The 19,974-nt window shown below is 51.8% G+C and overlaps 1 protein-coding gene across 1 annotated transcript; it reads left to right on the forward strand.

Annotated features, from left to right (window-relative positions):
* Window positions 1-11,159: 11,159 nt before the first annotated feature.
* VPS37D (VPS37D subunit of ESCRT-I) lies at window positions 11,160-15,121 on the forward strand. The gene is made up of 4 exons (XM_019921948.3): window positions 11,160-11,417; window positions 12,744-12,915; window positions 13,389-13,471; window positions 14,077-15,121. Exons 1-4 carry the CDS (start codon window positions 11,280-11,282, stop codon window positions 14,437-14,439), a joined length of 756 nt encoding a protein of 251 aa, XP_019777507.2. The 5' UTR covers window positions 11,160-11,279; the 3' UTR covers window positions 14,440-15,121.
* Window positions 15,122-19,974: the final 4,853 nt, after the last annotated feature.

A 19,974-nucleotide genomic window follows, 5' to 3' on the forward strand; every position in this document is an offset into this window, starting at 1 on the left:
ACGCCCCTTACCTGGATTCCGCGCGATCTGCGATGGGCGTGGTGGCTCCCAGCCAGGGCCACGGGGTCTCCCGTGCTGCGTCCGTGCGGCGTCCGGGGCGCACGCGGGATGCTCCGGGCCGACGCCACTCGCTCTCAGTGTCTTCTCTGCGCCGGCGGCAGATGGCTCTGCGCTGCCTACGCAGCGGGTGTGGACGCTGGCACTGCCCGGCCCCCGCCCTCCCGCCCCCTCAGGGTGTCCTTTGCCCCTTGATCCGGTGCCTCCTTCTCTCCTTAGCACGTGGGTGGCAACCGCTCACCCAGCCGGCGGCCTGTGGGGCAGCCCTGGCCCGGGCCATGAGCCCAGGCGCCTGCCAATCCCCGTCTGCGACCGGCGCGTGCCGCTCACCTTTAACCTCCCTCTCCGCAGGGCTTAGTGCCCGGCTCCCAACCCGCCGGCTGGGTTGGAGAAGGGAGGAGCCACAGGTGTGGAGCCAGGCCCAGGTGGGCGGAGGCAGAGCCTGGGACAGCCTCGGTTACGCCCTGAGCCGCAGCCCCTCTTCTCTCTTGAGTTCCCATCCTGCTCACCGAGACCCATTCATTCCCTGAGCGCCAGCTCCACTCATACCCCGTCCTGAGCCCCCTCCTGCCTCTGAGACCTGCTCTCTCTGCCTGATTTCCCATCGTCCTCACTGATCCCCACTCCCATTCCTTGAGCAGCCCTCCCCTTCTCACACACACCCACCCCTTATGGAGCCCTCCCCCTCCACACACCCTTTACCCTCCCTGAGCTCCCGGTTCCTCCTGGAACCTCTTTCTGGCCTCCTTTCTCTCCCCTGGGTCCCTGTCTCCTCCTATGCCTCTGCCCTCTCCCCGAACCCCACCACTAAGTCTAAGTATGTCTCATGCAATATTTGGGGCATACTTATACTAAAAGATTATTCATACTGTTTATCTGAAATTCCGATTTAACTGAGCATCCTAGATTTATTCTACCCATATGTAAAACAGGGGAGGCAGGGAAGTTCCGACAGGATCTTCTCTCTCCAGGGCCCCTCTTAGCTCCAGCTACACTTATAGAAAAACCTCAGGTTGACCTGGAAGTGGTCTGGAGGGTTACATCCCTTGCAGAATAAGAGGAAAGCAAGGTGAAGATGGGAAGCAGGGTGGAAGGGATGGCCTTCACATCAGAGAAAGACAGAGGGAAGCAGAAGTTCCCTGAGGCAGTCCAATCCTGGAAGGTTTCCTGAAGGAGGAGGACGTTCATGGTTACTTTGACGCTGAGAAAGAAGAGAGGTGAGTTAAATGACTCTGGTGGATGGCTCCCCCTCCCTTAATGGAAACTGGGGAGGGTTGGGGGTCTCCTCATTTAAGGAAGTCTCCTGAAGATAAGTAGAAGGTATCTCCCCCTTTATATGAAGATTCTTTAGAGTGAGGACAGGGTCTCATTTCAGCAACAAATTACTTCCATTTCTAGCTAAGATTTGTCAAGCACTGACCACTTGCCAGGGTCCTGCCTACACTTCCTAAGCCCTTTATGTGGGTTTATTCATTGAATCCCTTCAACCACAAAATGGAGTGGGTGTTTTTCCTTATTTTACAGATGAGGAAACAGAGGCACAGAGATACTGAGTAATTTGTCTGAGGTTCATACAGTGAAATTTGAGTCCAGGTGTGCTGGTCCTGCACCTGCCATGTAATAGAGCCTGTGCTGGGAGCTGGGATTGGAAAAATGACACAGATTCTGTCTCACAGGGGACCTCGAGTCTAGCAAGGAGTGGGGATGTGTGAGTCTTTAATGACTCTGGTACAGGTCAGGCTGGGATCAGGGATGGGACAGAGTGTGCTGGGAAGGGAGGATTGATTCTGCCTGTGGAGGAGGAGGTGTGTGCTAGGCCAAAAGGATGGGTCAGTTCTTCAATAGTTTTAGGACAAGGCATTGGGAGGAAGGGTATTCTTTTTCTTTTTCTTTTTGGCCACATCACGCAGCTTGCATGATCTTAGTTCCCCGACCAGGGATTGAACCCGGGCCCTTGGCAGTGAAAGCACGGAGTCCTAACCACTGGACCGCTAGGGGATTCCCATGAAGGGCATTCTAGGTAGCGGGACGTCTTGGGCAAAGGCAGGAGAGGTGTAGAGATGCAGTGTGAGACTGGGGAATAGTCAAGAGTCTGGCTTGAGTGGAAGGGGGTCTATAGGCAAGTATGAGATGGGGGAAAAGGAAAAAGGAAGAAAATCATAGAGGAACACAGACATTAGACAAAGAAATGTAGACCCCATCCAGAAGAGGACAGGGAGCCATAAAAGAGGGGAGGGGGCGCTCAGCCCAGGAGGGGCATGTCTGCCTCACCTGGGCCAGGACTGCACAACTGCCTTAGGGAGGTGGAGGGAGGACTTGCCCAGCTGAAGGGACTGACTGTCACTTTGCCAAAGGTCTTGGGTCTCATTCAACTCTAGATCCAGCCCCAGAACAGGACCTTTGTTAACAAAATAACACACTTGTAAATGTCGGCAGAATTGGGTGAAGAGGATTTGTCGACAGATCAAAGCTTTAGGGGTGAGAAAGGCTTTCCTGATTTGAGCCTAAGTGCCTGGCAGGATGCTGACTGTCTAAATCAAATAAGGGGGTATGGGGGAAACAGACTGTGGGCAGAGGTGGGAGATACTGCATCGTAGGGCTGCTGTGGGGTGACGTCCAGGAGGCTGCTGTCCTCAGGATGGCAGGTAATGTCTGAGCCCCTCACAAGGAAGATGGTGGAGCTCTGAGGCTGCTGAGGGTGTCAGGCTGCTTATTTCTTCAGCCTCCCGTGTACCTAGCCCCGTGCTTGTGCGAACATGTTCATAATATGGTAGGAGAGTGTCCCCCTCAGCAGAAAGATAAGACGGCTGAAGTCGGAGCATTCACTTTTTATGAGGTTCAAAACAGCTACAAATGATCTATTGTTTAGACTCCTGTGTCTATATACCAAAACTATTTTTAACAAAACAAAGGAATTCCACACCCGATAGAATGGCTAAAAAGAAAAAGAGTAAGCATATAAAGTGTTGGTAAGAATATGGAGTAACTGGAACTCAGATACTGCTGGTGGGTATGTTAAAAGCGTTTGGAAAACTGTTTGGCGGTTCTTAAAATGTTAAAGACACCTACCACCTGACCCAGTCGTTTCATTCCTAGGTATTTAGTCAAGAAAAATGAAAGGCTATGTTCATACTAAGACATATGCAATGTTAATAGCAGCTTTGTTTGTAAAAGCCTTAAACTGAAAACAACAACAACAAAAAAGCCTTAAACTGGAAACAATCAAAAGGTCCAGCAATAGGCGAATGGATAAACAAATTGTGGTATATCCATACAATGAAATATTATACTGAGATAAAAAGAACAAACTGATAAATGCAACAGTCTGGATGAATAACAAAAGAATTATTCTGAGTGAAAGAAGCCAAATAAGAAAACTAGTATACACTGTATGATTCCATTTATGTAAAATTCTCAAAAATGCAGTCTAACCTGCAATGACAGGAAGCAGATCAGGGTTATCTGGGGATGGAGTTGAGGGGTGTGGGAGAGACTGGAGGGAGTGATTACAAAAGAACATAAAGGAATTTTTTTTTAATTAATTAATTAATTTATATTTTTGGCTGCGTTGGGTCTTCGTTGCTGCGCGTGGGTTTTCTCTAGTTACGGTGAGCGGGGGTTACTTTTTGTTGTGGTGCACAGGCTTCTCATCGCAGTGGCCTCTTGTCACGGAGCACGGGCTGTAGGTACGCGGGCTTCAGTAGTTGCAGTGCGTGGGCTCAGTAGTTGTGGCTCGCGGGCTCCAGAGCACAGGCTCATTATTTGTGGCACACAGGCTTCGTTGCTCCGCGGCATGTGGGATCTTCCCAGACCAGGGCTCGAATCCGTGTCCCCTGCATTGGCAGGCGGATTCTTAACCACTGCACCACCAGGGAAGTCCTGAGGTCCACATTTTAAAAGGGATATGTGTGTGTGTGTGTGTGTGTGTGTGTGTGTGTGTGTGTGTGTGTGTGCTGGGATAACTGGATATCCACAAGCAAAAGTATGAAGTCAGATCCCTACCTCACACCATATACAAGATTAACTCAAAATGGATCAATGACCTAAATGGAAGAGCTAAAACTATAAAACCCTTAGAAGAAAACATAAAGGTATAATAAATCTTTATGATCTTGAATTAGAAATGGTTTCTTAGATATGATGCCAAAGTACAAGCAACAAAAGAAAAAAATAGATAATTGTACTTCATCAGACTTTCATAAAAACTTTTGTGCATCAAAGGACGCCATCGGGGCTTCCCTGGTGGCGCAGTAGTTGAGAGTCCGCCTGCCAATGCAGGGGACGTGGGTTCGTGCCCCAGTCTGGGAGGATCCCACATGCCGTGGAGCGGCTGGGCCCGTGGGCCATGGCCGCTGGGTCTGCGCTTCCGGAACCTGTGCTCCGCGGTGGGAGAGGCCACGGCAGTGAGAGGCCTGCGTACCGCAAAAAAAAAAAAAAAAAAAAAAAAGGACACCATCAAGAAAGTGAAAAGACGACCTACAGAATGGGAGAAAATTATAAACCATATATCTGATAAAGGACTAGTTTCCAGAATATATAAAGAACTCTTACAACTCAGAAATAAAGAAACATGGGACTTCCCTGGTGGTACAGTGATTAAGAATCTGCCTGCCAATACAAGGGACATGGTGGTGCAGTGATTAAGAACCTGCCTGCCAATACAAGGGACACGGGTTCGAGCCCTGGTCCGGGAAGATCCCACATGCCACGGAGCAGCTAAGCCCATGCGCCACAACTACTGAGCTTCTGCTCTAGAGCCTGTGAGCCACAACTACTGAGCCCATGTGCCACAACTACTGAAGCCCGTGCACCTAGAGCCCATGTTCCGCAACAAGAGAAGCCACCGCAATGAGAAGGCCGCGCACCTCAATGAAGAGTAGCCCCCGCTCGCCGCAACTAGAGAAAGCCCGTGTGCAGCAAGAAGACCCAACACAGCCAAAAGTAAATTAAATTAAATTAATTAATTAAGAAAAAATAAAGAGACCAATAACCAACTGAAAAATGAGCAAAGTGTCTGAATAGGCTTTTCCCCAAAGTAGATATAAAAATGACCAATAGCACATGAAAAGATGGTGAACATCATTAGTCACCAGAGATGTGGAAATTGAAATCATGAGATAACACTTCACACCCACTAGGAGAGTTATAATAAAAAAAGATAGACAATAACAAGTGTTGGTGAAGAAACTGGAACTTCATACATTGCTAGTGCAAGTGTAAGATGGCGCAACTGCTTTGGAAAACAGTCTGGCCTTTCCTCAGAAAGACTAAACGTGGAATTATCATATACCCACTCATTGGTATATAAGCAAGAGGAAAAAACATGTCACATTGTATGACAATGTTTATAACAGCATTATTCATAATAGCCAAAAAGATGAAACAACCCCAATGTTCACCAAGTGATGAATGGATAAACAAATTGTGGTAAATACATGCAATGGAATATTATTTGGTAATAAAAAGGAATCAATAGATATACAATGGAATATGATTTGGCCTTAAAAAGGAAGGAAATATTGATATGCTATACAACATGGAAGAACCGTGAAGACATTATGCTCAGTGAAACAAACCAGTTGCAAAAGGACAAATACTGTATGATTCCACTTATATGAGGCACCTAGAGTAGTCAAATTCATAGAAACAGAAAGTAGAATGGTGTGTGTCAGGGGCTGGGGTGAGGGGGGAATGGGGAGGGAGTATTTAATGGACATAGAGCTTCAGTTTGGGAAAATAAAAAAGTTCTGGAGATGGATCGTGGTGATGGTTGCAGAACAAGGGAAATGGACTTAATGTCACAGAACTGTATACTTTAAAATGATTAAAATGGGAAATTTTACGTCACATATGTACCACAAAAAAAATCAAAAGGAATCATTACTAATAAATTCTACAACATGAATGAATCTTTAAAACATTATATTAGGACTTCCCTGGTGGCGCAGTGGTTAAGAATCTGCCTGCCAATGCAGGGGGTACTGGTTTGAGCCCTGGTTCAAGAAGATCCGACATGCCACGGAGCAACTAAGCCCATGCGCCACAACTACTGAGCCCACACACCACAACTACTGAGCCTGCGTGCTACAACTGCTGAAGCCCGTGCGCCTAGAGCCTGTGCTCCACAACAAGAGAAGCCACTGCAGTGAGAAGCCCATGCACTGCAATGAAGAGTAGCCCCCCGCTCAACGCAACTAGAGAAAGCCCACGCACAGCAATGAAGATCCAACGCAGACAAAAATAAATAAATTTAAAAAAATAAATTTATTTAAAATATATATATTAAATGAAAGAAGCCAGTCACAAAAGACCACATATTATAGGATTCCATTAGTATGAAATGTCCAGAACAGGCAAATCTATAGACAGAAAGTAGGTCAGTTGCCTGGGGCTGGTGGTCGGAGTGGGATCTGGGGGAAATGGGGAGTCACTGCTAATGGGCACGGAGCTGCTTTTCTGGGGTGATGAAAATGTTCTAAAATTGTGCCAATGGATACACAGCTCTGTGAATATACCAAAAACCATTGAATTGTACAATTTAAATTGTTGAATTGTATGGCATGTATCTCAATAAAGCTGCTTTTTTTTTTTTTGAGGGGGTGGTGATTGAATCCTTGGAGAATAATGAATTTAAAGGCTGAATCGGACTTCCATGGTGGCGCAGTGGTTAAGAATCCGCCTGCCAATGCAGGGGACACGGGTTCAAGCTCTGATCTTGGAAGATCCCACATGCCGCGGAGCAACTAAGCCTTGCGCCACAACTACTGAGACTGCGCTCTAGAGCCCGCGAGCCACAAGGACTGAGCCCTCGCACCACAACTACTGAAGCCCACAAGCCTAGAGCCCACGCTCTGCAACAAGAGAAGCCACCGCAATGAGAAGCCTGTGCACCGCAAGGAAGAGAAGCCCCCACTCTCCGCAACTAGAGAAAGCCCGCGCGCAGCAACGAAGACCCAACGCAGCCAAAAATAAATAAATTTATTTATTTTTTTTTTTAAAAAAAGACTGAATCAGGGAGCAGAACCATGAAGATGAAGTGTTCCCTTTCTCCAGTCAGCCCCTGGAAGATAGTAGGTACCCCACAAATTAAATCCAATGGATCATTTCTAGAAAGAGGAACCCATTGCAGTTGCTGTTTTTGGAGAACCGACTAAGTGCCAGACATTGTGGTAGACACATATCAAGTCACCTAATGCTTCAACTACCCATTTTAAAGATGATATAATTGAGATTCAGGGAATTAAGGACTTTGCTCTTGGTCACATAGGAAGTGGCAGAGGTCAGAATGGGACTCAGGTCTGTCTGACTTCAAAGCTAAGGTCTAAAAATTGACCCTAAAAATTATTAATTTTATATAGAAGTTTTCAGGCTTACCCCAAAGTATTAATATAAAGAATAATACAGTGCACACCTGTGTACTCTCACTCAGCCTAAGAAACTGAACTATCTCTTAATGCCATTGAAGTCCCCTCTGTCTCCTCCCCGATTCCATCCCTCTTCTGCCAGACAGCCACACTGCTGAATTTCCTGTACTTTTACTTTGTACGTATCTCCAAGCAATAATATAAAGTACGGTTCTGCATGTTTCTAAACTTTACATAAACACTATTATACTGAATGTAGTCTTCTGAGGCTGCCTTTTTTTAACTGTATTGTTTGTGAGATTTAGCCAAGTTGACACGTGTAGCTGTAATTTGCCCATTTCTGTTGCTGTGTAGAATGAAGTGTTCCATTGTATTGGACATTTGGGTTGTTTCCAGTTTTTCGTCATTACAAGTAGAGACACTGCAAACATTCCCGTTCTTGTCTCCTAGTCCAAGACAGTGAAAATTCCTAGGAGTTTGTGTTAGTTTCCTATCGCTGCTGTAACAAATTACCAAATTAGTGCCTTAAAACAACACAGGTTTATTATCTTACATTTCTGGATGTCAGGAGTCTGAAATGGGTTTCACTGGGCTGAAATTAAGGTATTGGCAGGGGCGCACTCTCTCTGGAGTCTCCAAAGGAGAATCAATTTCCTTGCCTTTTCTGGTTTCTAGAGGCTGCCTGCTCGTGGCTTCTTCCTCCAGCTTCAAAGCCAGCAACGTAGTGTCTTCAAATTTCTCTGTCACTCTGACCCTCCGATTTTACTGTCAAACCTCCTTCTCTGATTCTGACCCTCCTGCCTCCCCCTTATAAGGACTCTTGTGATTACACTGGCCCCACCTGGATGATCCAGGATAATCTCTCCATCTCGAGATCCTTGATTTAATCACATCTGCAAAGTTCCTTTCACCATGGAAGGTAACAAGTTCACAGGTTCCAGGGATTAGGATGTGGACACCTTTGGGGTCTATTATTCTGTCCACTGCAGAGGGGAACAGCTGGGTAGTGTGATATGAACACCTTTGAATTACGAGTTTGTCAAACTGCCCTCCAAAGTGAATTGATTCTCTCTCCCAATAGCAGTACAAAAGCATTCCTGTCACTTCCCATCCTCACCAACACTTGATATTATCTGACTTTTTAATTTTTGCCAACTTGACACCTGTGAAATGTCTGGACTCTGACTGCTATGCGGTCAAGAAAGAGATGATGGTCAATGGCGCTGAACGTGACAAAGAAGGGCCCTGGCTGTAAGAAGCAGTCCATGACCTTGGCTAGTGCAGTGCCCTTGGAGTTGTGGTGGTGGGGGGCGGTGAAGTCAGACTGAGTCAAGGAATGGGGGGGGGGGCGGGTATGAGGAAATGGATGCAGGGAGTACAGAGTCTAGATGGTATGTTAGTAGGCTTGGACTGCCATAACAAAATACCACACACTGGGTGGCTGAAACAAAAGATACCTATTTCTCATAATTCTGGAGGCTGGAAAGCCCAAGATCAAGGTGCCAGCAGATTTGGCTTCTCGTGAGAGCTCTCTTCCTGGTTTGCAGACAGTGGCCTTCTAGCTGTGACCTCACACTGGTGGAGAGAAAAAGAACTTTGGTCTCTTTTCCTCTTCTTATAAGGGCACTAATCCCATCATCAGGCCCCATCCTCATGACCTCATCTAAACCTAATTACCTCTCAAAGGCCCCACGTCCAAATATCATTACATTGGGGTTAGGGCTTCGACATACCAGTTTTGGGGGGAAGTACTCAATTCATAACAGGGTACTTTCAAAATATTGGGTGGGGGTGGTGAAAGGGAGGTATCAGTCTAAAGGCAGAAATTAAAGGTGAAAGAGACAGACAAAGAAAGAGACATAACTACCACAGTGGGGGAGGCATCCTGGAGGGGCAGGTGAAGGTGAGACCCATAGCAAGGGTACCTGGGCTGGCTTTGGAATGAGGGGAGGTTCCTCCTCCTGGAGGAAGGAGAGAAGAAAGGGCACTGGGGCAGGTGCAGAGAAGATCCAAAGAGGTGGAGCAGGAAGTGGCAGAAGCTCTCCCATGTGATGGGCAGTGGAGTCACCTACTGAGGGGGCAGGAGTGGGTGTAGGAGGTCTGAGGAGTGTGGGGAAGTTTCACAGGGGCCGTTGTTGTGGGATTCCACAGGGGGCCCACTGGGCTGAACAAAGGGGGATTGGTGATGAAGAGGGGACAAGCCAAGGCAGGAGCTCCCATCAGATCTCACCAGGGCCTCTTAGAGTGAAGACTGCCTCTTGCCCGGCCAAAGGAGGGCCGGACAGGGGGAGTGTCTAGGAGACCCCTGGAAGCTTAGTGGAAACAGTGGGTCTGGAGGACGCAGACCAGAACCAGGGAGATCATAGCCAGGAAATTGTGAAGTGTGGAAGAGCTCTTGATAATACCCAGGACCGTGGTGGAGGGACATCAGGGACTGTGGGGCACACAATGCTGCCTGGGGAGGTAGAGAGGGCTTCCTGGAGGTGGTGATGTTCCAGCTGAATCTTGAAAAGGAAAACCAAATTTCACTTGCCATAAAAATGTGGAAGAAGTGTTGCCTTCACAGTCTATCAGCAAGTCTGTCCTGCCCCACTCCATCAGTTTTGTCTCTTTCTCAGACATCTCCACCACGCCCCCTGTGCTCTGGCTGGATTGGGAGAGTCCTTGTTGGGCACTTTCAGCTTCTATGCCTTGGCTTATGGACTTCTCTTTGGTTTCACTATTTTCGCCTTCAACTTCAGAACTCCTATTTATCCCTCAAAACCCAGCTAAAATGTCACCTCTGCTGGTGAGCCTTTCTGTGCCCTGGTGCCATCTTGGTCCTTTCTTAGTAGTGTGGTGAAGTGGAAAAAGCTCACTCACTACTGTTTGATTTTAGACAGGTGACAATCTCTGAGTGTCTGTTTCCTGACAATGGCACTGGCCAAGCCTAGTTGTGAAGATAAGGTACATGACATCCTCAGGCATCACATGGGACTCACAAAGGAAGACATCGAGCCATGACACCCACCATTCTGTCTTGTACTAAAGTAAGCTGAGTGAGAATGTGACTCTGCCTTAATCCATGAGCTCTTAGAGAGTAGAGACAATGCCCTGACAGGGCCCAGCCCAGTGCCCAGCATGGAGGTATCGTGTGCTCCGTGGACACTGCACATACAGGAAGAACTGAGATTGTCCGTCATTTACTTGTAATGTGACTTTGGGGAGGTGACATCATCTCTGAGAATCTGTTCCTTCATCTTTAAAATAACAATAACTCGTATTAGGTATTCATCTAACTACAGGTAAGGGACTCAACAATTCACTACCTCTAATCCTCACATTGTGTTATCATCATCCTATTTTATGGAAAGGAAAACTGAGGCTGGGGGAAGTGAATGACTTGTCCAAGTTAGCAGCGGGCAGGAGCTCCTGGCACCCGGCCAAATTCAGAAAATTGTGCGAATTCACGGGGTAAATGTGAAATAGCCTTGCAAACTGTAAAGGCCTGGGGTGGGAGAGTCCGTGCCTGGGGGTGTGGTGAATGATGGCCGGGAGGAGAGGAAAGGAGAGGCGCCTTAGCTATCCGGACGCCGTGAGGAGGATGGGTTGCCAGGCGATCTGCGGATGCGGGAGGCGCGGCAAGGCGCGGCTCGGCCGGGGTGGGAAGAGGAGCGGCCTGCCCCCTCCCCATCCCACCCCCAGCCTCCACGCCGCGGCCCCTTTAAGAGCGGGCGGGGCGCCCTCTGGCGGCGGAGCGGCGCGCGCTGCCGGAGCCAGAGCCCCAGCCGGATCCCGGAGCCGGAGCGGAGCGGAGCCGGGGCGGAGCGGGCCGAGCGGGCCGAGCCAGCAGCCGAGCTGGGGGCGCGGGCGGGCGGCATGTACCGGGCCCGGGCGGCGCGGGCGGGGCCGGAGCCCGGCAGCCCGGGGCGCTTTGGGATCCTCAGCACCGGGCAGCTCCGGGACCTGCTTCAGGATGAGCCCAAGCTGGACCGGATCGTGCGGCTCAGCAGGAAGGTAGCGCGGGGGGCGCGGGCGGGGGGCTCGGGGGACGGGCCGCGGCCTGCCGGACCTGCCGACCGACCGAAGGGCCGCACCGGCCGGGCCGAGGGGCCTCCGGAGCCTGGCACGTACGAGTGGGCCCGGTGGAGCCGCCCCCGGGGGAGGGGGCTTCCTGAGCTGGCCTGGGGCGGGTGGGGCGCCGGAGACCCAGGGAGGCGCCCGTGCACCCCCGGGATGGCCGCGAGGCGTGTCCTACAGCGGCTGCTCCAGGGAGGTGTGTTCCGGGGGGCGGGGGGCGGCTGTTTGTGGGGGCCCTGGCTCGCACACCCACGTCTGTAGGGCCAGAAAGGGGAGGCGCCTTCCATGGGGAGAACTAGGGGCCTGTGTGACACCTGGGGGGGCCGTTGGGAGGGCTTCCGTGGTCTGGGAGTGTAAGAGGGGGCTTTGTGTCTTCCGGTGGGGAGGGGTACTGAAAGCTGAGGCGTGTATTCCATAGGCCACCATAAGAGAAAGTTGTATATTTCACAGGAGATAGGCCCGGGCTGGTTGTCTGCGGGGGGGCAGAAAGGGAAAGTGTACATTGGAGGGAGGCAGGCAGGAGGGGCGTGTGCATCCTATAGGGGACAGATGGAGGGTAGTGCGTTCTCCAGGGGCAGGGAGTGGAGGCTCGGCCCGCCTAGTAACAGAAGGAAATAGCGTTCTCCAGGGCCAGGAAAGAAAGGGGTCTGCTTTCTGCAAGAGAAGGAAAGCTGGGAGCAGGTGCTAGGGGATCAGGGAGGAAAAGGGGGTGTGTATTCCTTGGGGTGTGGGGATTCCACTGGAGGGCAGAGGAGGGGGTGCGAGGGAAGAGAGGGGGGTTTGAGGGGGTGCTGTGCAGGGACAGGGTGAAGACATCACTGGAGAGTAAGAGCAGGGGGTGGGAGTGTTTTCGGCACAAACACCTGAGGAGGAAACAGACAAAGGCCTGGAATGAGAGGGAAGCTGCCCATGCATGGAAAATGGGACAGAGGAGGGAGGGGGACTCCTCGGGGACCTGAGCAGACATATTAATTGAAAATTAAAAATTAACTAACATTTGTAGAGGCCTTCGTAGTTTTCCTCACTTAAGTCTCACAACAACCCTATAAGGTAGATGTTTTTAGCTTACTTTGTGGAAGAGGAAACTGAGGCAAAGTGGGGTCTGGGCTCTTATCGTTCCTCCACCTGTTGGCTCGCCATCCTGAGATTGGGGCAGGAAAGCCAAGCTTTCGGCTTGGCCCGTGGGCACTGTCGCCCACAGTGGCAGTAGGTGGCCATGGGCAGACTCCCTGAATGGGCCTCTGGGCTCTTCCCTGCCGGCAGTTCCAGGGCCTGCAGCTGGAGCGCGAGGCATGCCTGGCCTCCAACTACGCTCTAGCCAAGGAGAACCTGGCACTGCGGCCCCGCCTGGAGATGGGCCGCGCTGCCCTGGCCATCAAGTACCAGGAGCTTCGGGAGGTGGCCGAGAGCTGTGCAGACAAGCTGCAGCGACTGGGTGAGGGACGGCCGGGAGAACTGCCTGGGGTGGGGGGCAGCTGGCCATCTGGCTGGGTGGCCTTGGGAAGTGCCAGGCTCTGAAGGTCGGGACTTGGGCAGACCTATTCCCCAGGCAAGTTTGAGGGGTGCTACTGCTGGAAAATTACCGAGTTGGGAAAGTGAGCAGTCGATGGGTAGAGCTGGGTTCGAGAGGCCAAAATGGGGCCCAAAACCCAAGGGCCTGGGGTGCTTTAGGAGACAAAGCCCCTGCTCCCTCTTTCGCACTAGGACTGGGGGGAGGAGCATAGATGGATCCGGCAGGCGCGTTGTGCAGATGAGGAAACTGAGGCTCCAGAGAGGGGAGGGGAAGCGTAGAATCACACACAGGGTCAGTGAGAGTCAGGTCTGGGCCCTGGGGCTCTGCTCTGTCTGCCCTGAGTGACAGGCCCTAAGGGCAGGGGCTAGTTCACTATGTCCCTCTGTGGCCCTCAGAGGAGAGCATGCACCGCTGGAGCCCCCACTGCGCGCTGGGCTGGCTGCAGGCTGAGCTGGAGGAAGCTGAGCAGGAGACTGAGGTGAGAGAAGGGGCAGCTGGGCCTGGGGACCAGGAGGGGGGCCCCATCCTATCATCATCCCCCTCCCCTCAATTCTTACATTGCAGGCTTGAGAGCCCCCCTTCCAGGAAGCCTGCCCTGAGTGCCTGGCTCCCAGGAGTGCCCGCTGCATTGCTGTCCGCACTGGACACAAGGCCCACCGTCCCCACCTGTAACTTTCCCCCCAACTTCCTGTGAACATCTCAGGGCAGCTTAGGCTGGGTCTACAGAGGAGCTGGGACAGATGTCTCAGAGCTGGGTTGGGAGCACAGTGCTCAGTGAGTTGAAGAGGTGGAGGAGGAGGGCCCTGGCCCTGATGAGAGACACCTGTCTACTTCAAGTGTGTCTCCATCTCTGATCCCGCCTCATCCCTGGCCCAGCAGGTCTGGTGATAGTAAGGGAATCAAGGCTTGAGAGTAGAGGACGTTCATCCTCAGCACTGTGGCAGGCCCAGGCTGGAACTCAGGTGCCCCATGCCCGAGCTGTGGGTGGTCGCCATCGGGAAGGGTTCAGGGTGGGAGGAGAGAGGACCAGCCCTCAGTCTTTGGTCATGTTCTTCCCAAACTGTCCTTTCCCTCCTGTCCCAGGAGCACATGGAGCAGCTGCTGCTGGGGGAGCAGAGCCTGGAGGCTTTCCTGCCCGCTTTCCAACGAGGCCGTGCCCTGGCCCACCTGAGGCGGACCCAGGCGGAGAAGCTGCAGGAGCTGCTGCGGCGCCGGGAGCGATCTGGCCAGCCAGCCCCCACTGCTGCTGCGGATCCCCCCAAATCCTTCCCCGCTGCCGCTGTCCTGCCCACTGGGGCCGCCCGGGGGCCACCAGCAGTGCCCCGGAGCCTGCCCCCCTTGGACTCCCGCCCAGTGCCCCCGCTGAAGGGCTCCCCCGGGTGCCCTCTAGGCCCAGCCCCTCTGCTGAGCCCTCGGCCCTCGCAGCCAGAGCCCCCCCACCGGTAGGATCCAGGGTATGGCTCCCCACTGGGGGGCCCAGACAAACTTGATGCGTGGCTCCTCCTCCTCCCCCACCGCCGGGGTGGGGGGAGGGGCAGGCCCCTCCCCCTGGCCCTAGGCAGGCCCTGGCCCTGGAGGCTGAACTGGGGAGGAGGGTCACCTGGAAGATGCCCAGAGAGAGGGCCGGGAGTGGGGTGGGCAGGGTATTATGCCTCTGCCGCTGAGGAAACTCTGCCTTTTTCTCCCCGGCTGGGGCCTCCCGGGTGATGGGCCAGCCCCAGTGAAAGAACTTTACTCATGGGGGCCTGGGAAGATGCCCACTTCCTTCAAGGGCCCTGCCTAGGGGGCCTATCGCCCCCTGCCACTCCACTAGGCTTGCACAATGCCAAGGCTGACAGGAGTGTTTTCCATCATGTCCTGAGCCTACCTTTCCCCCAGTTCTGGGGTCCACCACCTAGGAGCCAGGTGGTCAGGCCCCGCTCATGCTCCAGACCCTGGGGCAAGGTAGGCCAGGGGCTTCTGACCTGCACCAGGTGAGAGTGGGCCCTCCCCCGGAAAGACCATTCTGTATTTTTCTGTCCCCGTCTCCTTAGAATGGAAACTTTTTGAGGGCAGGTCCTTGTCTTTGTATGTTCTGTCCCCAGCCCCGCCTCCCAGGGGCCGTCAATAAATGTGATGATGAGGATGACGATGCTGCCTGACTTCTCTCTGCTCCCTCATCCAGCCACTCTGCTGTTGCAGCCTCCACATCTCAGCTCCTGTGCTTCCTACTCTTGAGATGCCCTCCTTTCCTCTCTGCCCATCCAAAGCCTGGCTGTCCAGGTCCAGCACTGCTTCTGCCTCTTCCATGAAGCCTTTTCTGATTACCAACCCATGGGAGTCTTCCCTAACTGTTAAACTTCCCAGCACTTCTGGCCAGAAGCACACTCTGCCCCATCACTGTTCTCCAACTGCCTCACCTGTATGCACCTTCTTTTCCTGGGTGGCCTGTAAGCCCAGTCAGGATGGTACCTGCTCCTTCTCTGGCCTGCCAAATGACCACCCCACTGAGTGATGGAGAGGGTTCCACAGGGCTGGAGCTAGCTGTCTTCAGCTTGGGTAAACATTAGGTGACCAGCTTGGCCGATGACTGTGGACAAGAAGATGAGAGAGTGGGAATACGTCTTGGATCAGCTTAGGTCAAGTCTAATGAGATGAAGTTTGGCAGGAAGTCACAGAAGGTCCTGCAGGTAAGAGGGGACAGTCAGAGTGCTGTAGAAGCTAACGTGATCTTGGTCCATGTTAGTGGGGCTATAACCATCTAGAATGAGGCAAGTGCTGGTTTGGCTTTACTTTTTACTGAAGTTTTAAACTCTAAGGGAACCCCAAAACAGCACCTTTGGAGTATAATGAGAAAGAGGATTGGGGCTAAGTCCCCTACGGAACAGTTGAGGGATCTGTTTTACACACAAGTATGCGATGGCTAGCCTCTGAGTCTCTAAAGGACTGCTTCACATAGAGCAAGACGTTAGAGTCAAGACCAACGGGTGGGAACCACTGGGAGCCAGATTTTGGCTCAGTATGAGGCTCTTGATCCACGGGTGCTGCGGCTGGTAGGCTGGTCCCCATCCCTAAAGATGAGTGAGCAGCACCTGAGTGACTGCTTGATGAGCTCTTAAGAAATACAGGCAATAGTTAGAGGGACTGGCCCATCCGAGCTTTTGGAAGCCCAAGTCCAGTCGGATTCACCCCCAGCAGGGGCAAAGCACTGACAGTGCCCACTTGAGAAGCTTCATCCCACAGTGGCCGTGGTTCTCCTGCTCTCACTGCTAGCACTTGACGTGCTGGAGACAAGGGACGCTGGGGAGGACACCAGGTGCCTGCCTGAGATGACAGAAGACTGAACAGCCCCAGAAGACCTCCCACATTCTCCACACAGCCTGGGGCAAGCTGGGCCCCTCTCGGCCTGGCCTCCCACTCTGGTCCATGCTTCTAGGGAGTTTTTCGTTTGTAACCAAAAGGAAGAAGGGCTAATGGTGGTCATGCCTAAGCCTCCCTCCACTATTGTGAATTGGGGAGCAGCCTCTACAAGGCAGAGGCTAATGTCCACAGTCTGGTTCAGCCTCCCCTCCCCAGCGCAGATAAGAAGAAGAGGAAGGAATGACCCAGGCAAGGGAGGGACTGGGAAGGGAGAAAAGTTTTACCATGAGAACCAGATGGGGTCTTTCAGAAGGCCTTCCACACCCCTCACCTTCCTCAAGAGCTCAGACTCAGTTTTAGAGCGCACAGGGAGTGAGGCCCTCTGTATTCAGCTCCAGCATGAAAAACACCAAAGACCTGAGGCAGGTGGGTATAGATACCACCAGAGTGGAATGGGCCTAGTTCTGGGCCATGGGAAAGACTTAGAGTTGGATGGTTAATAAACTTGATTAACCCCTCTGCTTGAAGGTACATGGAATATTCTGGAAAGTTCCAGGCAGTCTGGGCTCTCCTGCCAGATCACTTCTGGAACTTTCTATTTCCAGGTCTGGGGTCGCAGGGAATGCTCCTGGCTGTAATCCTCTGTGAGAGAGAATAAACTTGAGGTAGACCCTCAAGGGGCCCATGAGAAAGGTCCTACCTATTGCAGGCCACCAGTGCTTTTACAAACCAAAACCAAAACCAAAAAATTGCCCAAAGGGCTTCTCTCGTGGCTCAGTGGTTAAGAATCCACCTGCCAATGCAGGGGACACAGGTTCGAGCCCTGGTCCAGGAAGATCCCACATGTGGTGGAGCAACTAAGCCCGTGCACCACAACTGCTGAGCCTGTGCTCTAGAGCCCGCGAACCACAACTCTGAAGCCCCCGTGCCTAGAACCTGTGTTCTGCAACAAGAGAAGCCACTGCACTGACAAGCCTGTGCACTGCAATGAAGAGTAGCCCCCACTCGCCGCAACTAGAGAAAGCCCACACACAGCAACGAAGACCCAACACAGCCAAAAAAAAAAAAAAAATTGCTCAAATAACAAAACTCTCACTCCTTTTTGATAAAAACAAGGTGTTCCTCCCCCTCAAGAAAGTCTATGTGTACCTCCTTGTTTGGAAATCACTAGCTTCTGCATATTTTCCTAAGCCTCCCACCTTGTTTTCCAAATTTGAAACATAATAACATTAAATGTACTTTTGTGTGTGCCTGCTAATCAAGGCTTACTGAGCTCAACCTTTACCACTGAATCATGTGGTCACTGCAAAGCCATGGCTAAGAACTTGCCCCTGACCTCCCAGGCTAGAGAGAATCTGATGGTTTCCAAGAGACCAAGTTGGACTAGCTGAGGGTTTATCCCAATTTATACAAGGATTTTACACAAAAGATTGAGTGCAGGAATTGGTGCTATTGTACCAAGGGACCTCTGGCTTTGTTTGGGACCTTGCCACTGCTGTAGAACTCTCAAAAGATTCTTCTTGTCCCACAATGAAAATAAGACTTATACTCTGCCTCCCTGCATAAAGTGTGAGCTCTTTTAATAACATAGGAGGTAACCTAGGGATCTGCAAATTCAAATGCCTGTAGGGGCCAGAAGGTTACAGTGCAAAGCAGCTCTGTTTCCACAAAGTACACCCTTCCCCATTTTCCTGGAAATGCATGATCCCCCCCACCTTTTTTGTTTTTCCTCTTAATAGACATGGGATACAGAGAGAGATTTCTCTAAGAGTAAAATGGTGCAAGTGTGTGCATCACGGCCTCTGACACATCCCCTCTGCTGGTGAGAGTGCAGGGGACCAGGGAGCAAGGTCCCATCTGAAAGGCAGACCTTACAGCTTCTCCCAGACTGTCACGAAAGTATGGGAGGAAGCTCAATGGTGGCACATTTTCTCACTTTTTTGAGAGGAGTCAGAAATCTAGATTTTTATGCAAAGTCTTCCAAGTTTTGAATATTGCCTAAAGTTAAGACACTGTGCTAGCCGCAGCCAAATGCTGTGTGCAGGTCAGCTGTGGCCTGTGAACCACGAATCTCGGTCAGTTCTTCGTCCTCTGGAAACAGGCCTTCTTTTGTCTAGCAGCAGTCCCCTCCCAGGACCGAGGATGTGAACACTGACAGGGCAGAGGCAGGATGGGAGGGCCAACCCACTTCAAGACTAGCGACGGAGCCCCAGGTTTGTATAGCCTTAAGAGACAGTGGCGAGATGGCTAGATCCATAGTGACGCTATGACCTTACAACAGATGGTGAAGGTGAGCTCTCTGCTTCTGGGGGATGAGAGCACCTAGCAATCCCCAGCATATGCAAGTTCATGAGGTCCAGACTCAGGTCTTGCTACCACCCTAAAACACTAACAGAGGGACCCCAGCTGCTTTGCACAAACCCGATGGCCCCCAGGGCTCCAAGCCTGGCCTGAGAGCCAAGCCGCTGAGGGCAGGCAAGGCACGCCTTCTACAGTCCTGCTCAGAGGCAGGAGACAGTGTGTGACCTCATCACAGGGCTGAGGAACTGAGAGGGCAAAGGCCAGGAGAGCGCACTGAATTCCAGGGAGTGAAGTAACACCGCTACTTACCAGCTGTCCCTTCTCTCAGCCTCCCTTCATGGGATCTGGTGACATTCCTGGAAGCCCAAAGGCCCGAGACAAGACCCCTACTCCGCCATTTTCCATAAGCAGGTGTGGTGGCCACTCACTTGGGCTCCACCCTTGGTGTCTCAGCTTCAGGCTGTGGCTATAAGGGATGGAGATATATATACATGGTCAGTAATGACCACCAGACAACTCACTGGCCTAAGGTAGGCTATTCTTATTCATCTTGGCTCATGCTGGGACCATTACAGAGGGCAAGGCGCACTCAGCGAATGAGATGCCAGAACCGCAGAAGGAAGCAAGAAATCTTACTCCTTCAGCACTGGGATGTGTAAAGGATCTTTTCACCCTGCAATAAATAAAGGACAATGGAGGGGAAAACAGTTAGGCTCAGGAGGAATAAAATGAAGTCCTGATCAAGCCCAAAGACACTACCACAATTGCCTAGACATGTACACCTTGACTCCTATGCTCTTGTCCGCGTCGCCCCATTAGGATCTCTGTGTGCCGCTCACTCAGCCTGGCACTCTTCTTCACGCCTTACCCAATGAGCACAGCATGGAGCATGCTGGGCCCCTCTTGTCCAAAGTCTCTCTTCCTAGGTCCAAACTTATAGTTTTGTTTCAGTTTGTGACCAAAGGGAGAAAAGGGACTGAAGCTGACCATGTCTCAGCCTTCCTCCTCTATCAGGAACTGGGGAGCAGCCCCTAGAAGGCAGGGGCTAATGTCCATGGCCTGGTTTAGCCTCTCCTCCCCAGGGCAGCTAAGAAGCTGAGAAAGGACAACTGCAGGGGGACCAGAAAGGGAGAAATGATGTAACAGGAACCAGGTGGGGAGGGTCCTTCAAAAAGCCTCCCACACATCTCCCCTCCCATGAAGAGCCCAGATTGAGTTTCAGGGATGGTAGGGAGTGGGGCCTCTCAGAGTTTAGCTCTGACCTAAAAAAAAACAGAGGCAGGCAGAATGGCACTATAGAATAGAGTGGGCCTAGTTCTAGGCCTAAGGAGAGGCTTAGAG

The sequence above is a fragment of the Tursiops truncatus genome, chromosome 15 (genome assembly GCF_011762595.2).
Source record: "Tursiops truncatus isolate mTurTru1 chromosome 15, mTurTru1.mat.Y, whole genome shotgun sequence".
NCBI classification, from domain to species: Eukaryota; Metazoa; Chordata; class Mammalia; order Artiodactyla; family Delphinidae; genus Tursiops; species Tursiops truncatus.